Source organism: Eschrichtius robustus, chromosome 18, assembly GCF_028021215.1.
Source record: "Eschrichtius robustus isolate mEscRob2 chromosome 18, mEscRob2.pri, whole genome shotgun sequence".
NCBI lineage: Eukaryota > Metazoa > Chordata > Mammalia > Artiodactyla > Eschrichtiidae > Eschrichtius > Eschrichtius robustus.
This window is the reverse complement of record NC_090841.1, coordinates 69,914,634-69,921,118: the sequence shown is the minus strand read 5'-3', so window position 1 is coordinate 69,921,118 and position 6,485 is coordinate 69,914,634. Positions and strand designations below refer to the sequence as shown.

At 53.4% G+C, this 6,485-nt stretch overlaps 1 protein-coding gene across 1 annotated transcript in view; it reads left to right on the top strand.

Annotated features, from left to right (window-relative positions):
- Positions 1 to 620: 620 nt before the first annotated feature.
- The window catches only part of STK24 (serine/threonine kinase 24), a 103,207-nt gene continuing 97,342 nt past the window's right edge, over positions 621 to 6,485 (top strand). Inside the window, exon 1 of the mRNA XM_068526479.1 lies at positions 621 to 941. Coding sequence (XP_068382580.1) covers positions 900 to 941 — 42 coding nt within the window. The 5' untranslated portion in view covers positions 621 to 899. The remainder of the gene's footprint in view (positions 942 to 6,485) is intronic.

Here is a 6,485-nt window from a genome sequence, read left to right as displayed (position 1 = left end):
TCCCTCCCGCGGTCCCCCTGGCCGAGGCTCTGCCCTCTGGGAGGTCGCCTGGAGCCCGTTGCCCCGGGGCCAGGCGGAGAGGGGTGGGCTGGCGTGGAGGGCAGGAGGGAGACGGTAGAGTAAGAGTTGGTACTCACCACGCCCTCACCGCCCAGACCCGCTGGGCGCCCCACTGGCCCGTACTTGGGGGGCGGGATGGGCACGTGGCCCACCCCCGGCTCGGACCGGTCCCCGCGCTCCACTCGCCGGGGGTCGCCTCACCTGAGGCCCCCTCCCCGCACCCGCCCGCGCGTCCACCTCCCCGCTCCGCTCCGCTCCGCTCCGCTCCGCCCCGCCCCGGCGGCTGCGAGGCGGTGCAGCCCGCAGGAGACGCGCAGACCTCCACCCGCTCCGGCAGGCGGCGGCGCAGGCGGCTGCGGCCTAGGGCGCCGGGCGGCCGCGAGCCTCCTCCCCCTCCCGGAAGCGCGGGGCGGGGTCCCCGGCCGGGCCGCGGGGGCGGGCGCGGGGGCCGGGCCGGGGCGGGGCGCGCTCCGGGCTCGGCGCTCGCGGGCTCGGCCGGCTGTGCCCGTCCACTCCAGCTCCAGGCGGCCAGCGCTCGGGCCCAGGCCGCCAGGTTCTAGCCGAGCAGCAGCAGCAGCAGCAGCAGCAGCGGTAGCGGCGGCAGCTCGCGGGGAGATCCCGCGCTCCTCGCAACCCCTCCCCAGTGCGGTGCATGGAGACGAGGCCCGCCGCTCGCCCCTGAGCCCGCCGCCCGGCCCGGGACCCGCGGGGGCTGGGGTGGCCTTGGGCTCCGGCCGGCCCCGCCGCCCGAGGGCTGCGCGCGGCCCGCGGGCCTCGTCGCCCGCGCGGATCGCCGCGGCCCGGCCGTCCCGTCCCAGGAAGTGGCCGTCCTGACCGCCATGGCTCACTCCCCGGTGCAGTCGGGCCTGCCCGGCATGCAGGTAGGCAGGGACCGGGCCGCCGAGGGGAGGGAGGGATGCGCGGGCCGGGGCGGAAGCGGGAACTTGGCGGTGTAAACACGGCCCCCCCCCCCACGCTGCACCTTCCGGGGTCGCGCCGGCCTCCCGCGTCGTGCTCGCAGCACCCGGGGTGCCCTGCCCGCCGGCCGCGGGTGCGTGTGTGCAGGGGCCTGGGGGCCGCGGCCCGGAGGCGGGCCTCGCCGGCCGGGAGTCGCAGTGGTCGGGGGGGTGGGTGGGATGTGGGGCTGCCGGCCGCTGTGCCCTCCTCGCTTCCCTCTCCCCCCGGGGCCTCCCGAGCCGCAGGCCCCGCGCCGGCCCATTCCCGGGGAGAAGTGATGTGGGGAAATGCCTTGGGAGGCCCGGCTCGCTCTCAGGGCCCCGGCGCGGGCGGGGGGCGGTGGAGGCCCCGGTTCCTCTCGGCGAGGGGGCGGTAAAGTTTAGGGGCGGGGGAGGGCCTCGGGCGCGCCACGGCTCGTCCCGGGCCTGGAGGGCGGAGGAGGCAGGGTGGGGTGGAGGAAGGTGCCACCGCCAGCTCCACTTCCAGCGCGTCTGTTCCGCGCGTTTCCTGCCGGTGCAGACGGAGGGGAAAGTGCGAGCCTTCAACCCTTCTGGAAGAAGGAATCGATGGCACAGCGTACACTCGAGTGTGGATCCCGGGACCCAGGGCTTTGGCTTGGAGTCTTGATTGGATGCAGCTGAGTCCCTTCCCAGTAACCCTCTCCGTTGCCACTTTGTGGCCTCTTGGCCTCTCAGTGACTTTTTTTGGAGTGGGGTAAAGGGGGAGAAGTTGAATTCCAAATTTACAGGGATGCTTTAAGGTTTTTCGCCATCGGGGACTGTTTTTTAGCCCTTTGAAAGATAAAACCACCGTCCTTGGCTAATTTGTAATGTTTGTAAGCGTGTAAATGGGGGCAAAATGTTTGGCATTAAAATCTGACGGTAGAGTTAGGAAATGTCTTTAAAGTTTGGCTCTCCCAGGCTAGCCGAACAAGGGAGCAGAGGAGCTTTAAGAAAACAAACACAGGTATCCCAGTGGACTATTTATTTTATAGCCTTCTACGGGCTCATTTTCTTTTTTATCCCCCCCTCACCCTTGAGGGCTGCGAAGTGCGGTATTCGGACCTGGACTCCATAGGAGCCGGGAATCTGCCCCCTCCTTAAAGAGAGAGCATTTCTCTCTTTCTCTCCCTCTAAATCTGAAAAAGAAAACTCGATTTCATTGTTCAGGTTTGATACATAGAAAAATAATAACACAAAGTTACCAGAATTTTAGCCTCTTTAAAAAAAAAATGTTGTAACAGTTAACATTAATAACTTGACGGTGCTTGAAGAAAACTGTCCTTGAATCTCATGTAAAGAGCTGTTAAACTCAACACGCATTTAAAACCTAAGCTTCTGCTGACCGCTAGGTAAAAATCAGATGTGGTTTCTTGGTATTTCCTAAAAATTCCTGCTTTGGTTTGGTTTGGTTTGGTTTGAATTTAGAGACAGGAAGGCAGGGTGAACTGGGTAAAAAATTATTTCTGACCAGTAGGGCAAGAAGGGCTTCTTGTAATGATTAAAAAATACGTTTGCTGTGTACTTTCTTTAGACAGACTCTTATGCTGTTAATCAGGTTGTAATCTAGCACACTTGCCTCACTTAGAGCTTACCATGGAGGTATTCAGCTTTTGTGGAAAGCGAATCAGTTTAAAAAGGTACTTAAAGCCTCGCTGGCTGGTGCCCTGGAGTCAGTATCAGATGGTCACCAGGTGGTGTCTAGTCTCAACACTTTTTTTGTTCTCCCCTTTTAATTTTTTTCTTCAAGAGTGTGGGCCAGAATTCTTAAATCTTGGGAAAAGAAGGTACATTTCTTTTAATAATTTGGCCTCCCAAATGTATTTCCTAGGTGGTGTTACAAGGGAACTGTTTCTATTGTGCTTCCTCAGTGTAAAGGCTGATAAATTTTTGTTGGGTTGAAACAACCAAATTTTCAGCTGTTACAGTTTTAGGGGCATGAAGGTGGCCTCTGACAGAGTCACCCCTGTATTTAAGTGCATCTACACACTGTATGATGATTGTTTTCAGTGTGCCATTTGGGGAAGAACATTCCTTCCCTCTCCCTTCCACTCCAAAAGAAAAACAACCAGCACATTTATTTCCTACTTTGAATCGGCAGCTGCTGCTGCCCAGGGAGGCCTTCCTCAGAGTTGTTGTGGAGGATTAAATTAAAGGCACACCTGCCTCGGACTGCTCTCCAGGCTAAAACAGGAGGAAAGGAGTACTAAGCCTCCTGTGCTGTGTCCTGATACATCCCATAACCTCCCTTTTTTCCTCTCTCATCTCCTGATGAGGGTTCATAAGGCGTTGGCTTAAAAATTTCAGAAAGACAGCAGAGTGAATTCAGGCAGCCTAGGCAAAGATGCTTAAAAAATAAACCTGAATTGACAGAATAATTTCAGTGAAAACATCATTTTCATTGTCTTGCAAATCATTTTTATGCCTCTTGATTCTTATTGGTACTGCTTGAGGCATAGGTGTAATGTATGCCATTTTCTAGACGTGGAAACCAGCAGAGACTGAACTGACCAAGGTGAGATATAGTGCCTTATGTGGCAAAGTTGTGATTGGAAACCAGGTCTTTCCTGCCCTCAAGACCCATTCTCTAACTCACCATGCTGTATTATTGCTTTATTATTACTCTAGCAAACAGTAGTGCTTATTTCATTCCAACTTGGGTTTGCTGAAGAAATTAAAATACGGTATTTTATTTGTTCAATCAGCAACCGTTATTGAACACTGTTGTGCCGGGTGCTTGGTGAGGGGTTGATGGCTGCAAATCTGAGTGAGTTACGAGTGATCCTTTTTAATAACCTTTTCATGAAGGCTGCCAGGGGCCTTTCCTTTTTTTTAAACCTCCCACACCCCAGTTTCATATTAGCATGGGGGAAGAAAATAGAAATCATGAACTGAATGTAGTAACTACGAATAGACATAAAGAAATTAGGTTGAGTTGTGGATGTAACTACCCCCTGTCCTTCGCTGAACATTTGTTGCTTCTCTCGATTTAATTCAGCTTCAGCTGGAGGCGGCAGCATCCATCAGCTTTTAGTTGCGCAAGTTGTAATTTAAAAAGAATTAGATTTTGGTTTATAAGTTTCTGTAATGGAATTTTATCAGTCACTTTAAACCTTTTCTGGACCGTGACCCATGTAAGAAATATATATTTTACATCAAGACCTGAAAGTAAAGGTTTCAGAAGACAGTCCTCATCCTCACTACTTGTGATGTACCGTTGTGTGATGCATTTGATTACGAAGAAAAACAAAGAGCTGTTGCAAAACTAAATTGATTTCACAGCTGACTGAATTATACTGATTTGATATCTAACATGTATGACAGGGCCTGAGTTAGTTTAGCATGTTCTGAGGATGTCATACACGTAAGATATTCTCATATTTGAAAGTACAGACCGTTTACAGGAATAGCTGGAAAACACAGAGTCTCTACGTATTAACATCATTTTTGCGTTTCTCTGGCTGCTTGGAGAAACCTTTGCTGAGAAATGCCCCTCTGTGTGGGGAGAGAGAGAAACGTTTAATGGCCAGTTTGGGTGAGTTGGGAACTTTTCTCCAGTGCTCTTGCTTACCCTGGGGAAACCTGTGTGCTCTGGAAATCTGGGAAGTGAAGACAAACAGAAGGACAGCTGCATTTAATCTTGCCTTAAGTGCTCTCGTGCTTTTTGCCTCCGCGTGTGTGGACGTTCAGGGTATTTGTGAGGTGGAGGCCCTGAAGGCACCTTGAGGGCCAGGCTGACCCGTAGAATGTGGTCCAGTGTTGGACTGGATGAGGAGCCGCGTCCTCGCGGCACATTTCTGCAGCAGCCGCGGCAGGTGTAGGTGAGACCCTCCTTCTGGCCAGCGCTCAGGAGGTCAGCGGCCTAGCGGGGGCCGACTGGGGTGCCCTCCCCGAGAAGGTTCAGATGAGCGGGGGAGGGGGGCGCAGAGAGCAGGGCGCGGGGTGCGAGAGCAGAGCGGACTCGCGGCGCCCAGCCGGGGCCCTGGAGCTGGAGGGGCGGCAGCCGGGGAGGGGGCCCGCGTTCCCCGCCGCCTGGGGCGGCGCACGTGGTGGGCCAAGGTGGAAGGATGCTGGGAGCGCTGGCTGCGGCTTGGAAGGCGGCGGTGGCTCTCTGGGCGAGAGGCCCCCGGGATAGCGAGAGGAGGAGGCTGAAGGGTGGGAGGGTCTCGTGTCCGCCCGCAGCGCAGGTGGACCTTTCAGCAAGGTTGCCTCAAACCTTGTAATGTGAACTCTTAGCCAACATTTTATAGTCTTTATCACTCTCCTTCACGCGCCTTGCTTTTGACCTTTTCCCATGCTCTATGCTATAAGGAAAATAAAGACACATTCTGTTGTTGTTAGTAGCCTATAATTAAGGTTTTTTTTTTTTTTTTTAAATACCCATTTCAAGATTTCATAGTCCCTCTTCTCTATCACCAAAATTTAACAGTGTTAAGAATTTGTTTTGCTTAAAGTCAGTTTTGGAGGGGGAGGGTTGTCAGAAGATTACAAAAAGAAAACAACTTGGAGGAGTCCAGGGCATTTTGGTTCTAATCCCGTATCAGGGAACGTTCTCGATAGTATTTCACATACAACCAGTGACCTTCAAGTAGAACTTGGTCAGATTAGATTTTTCTAGGCTGCTAACGTAGCACAGTGTCCCGGCGGAGGGTAGTTAAACGGGTAAGTGGCACCGTTGCTTTCTTGTTCCTTTTTGTAATTTTTGTGGTCATCTTTGAGTTCACTGTTCTGGCGTGTGGAGCAGAGTTTACTTATTTGATGCGACTTGACACAGCTTTTGAGTTGAACAGTTTTTCTAGGACTTTGGTACGAGATGCGGCGTGAAGAGTTCCTGAAGAAATGAGCCTGTCAGTAGTGGTTGCTTCTTCCTAGTGTATTTTACAGTCACACTGAGGCCAGGGTCCAGGAGCCTGAGGATCTTTGGGCCGCTCTGCTCTCTTTTCGGGTGATTTCTCCCTGTGGTTCAGAATTGCCTGCTCGGAAACTCCATACCTACAGGAAATGGACCACACCCAACCCAGTCCTGCTGTGGCTTTTTTTGGTGCTTGGGCTCAGCATTGTTATCATTAATGGAATCTCGTGGCGGGTATGAGCGCAGGAAATAGAAGTCGACTCTGTTATCCCTCTATTGCCACTCAGAGTCAAGCACTGTCATCCGAATGACTGGTCGTTTCCCTGCCGTAACTCCTGTTTTTGCAGTGCAATACCTTTCAAACTCTCAGTGCTCAGTGCTTTGAGAAGGAGAAAAACAGAGCTGTTACAGCACCTGGCTCCTGGGGTGGATGCCGAGTTTCCTAATCCTAAATGGCTCCCTGGTTTCCAAGATTTAGAGGAGGGAAAATAAGATGAGATGTACCTTTGCTTGGGACAAAGTATAAAGCATCCCGGTTGTGGGTTACAAAGGCACTTGGTGTGCACGCCCCTGGGGATGGCACTGTCCACTTACAGACCTTCCATTATATTTTCAGG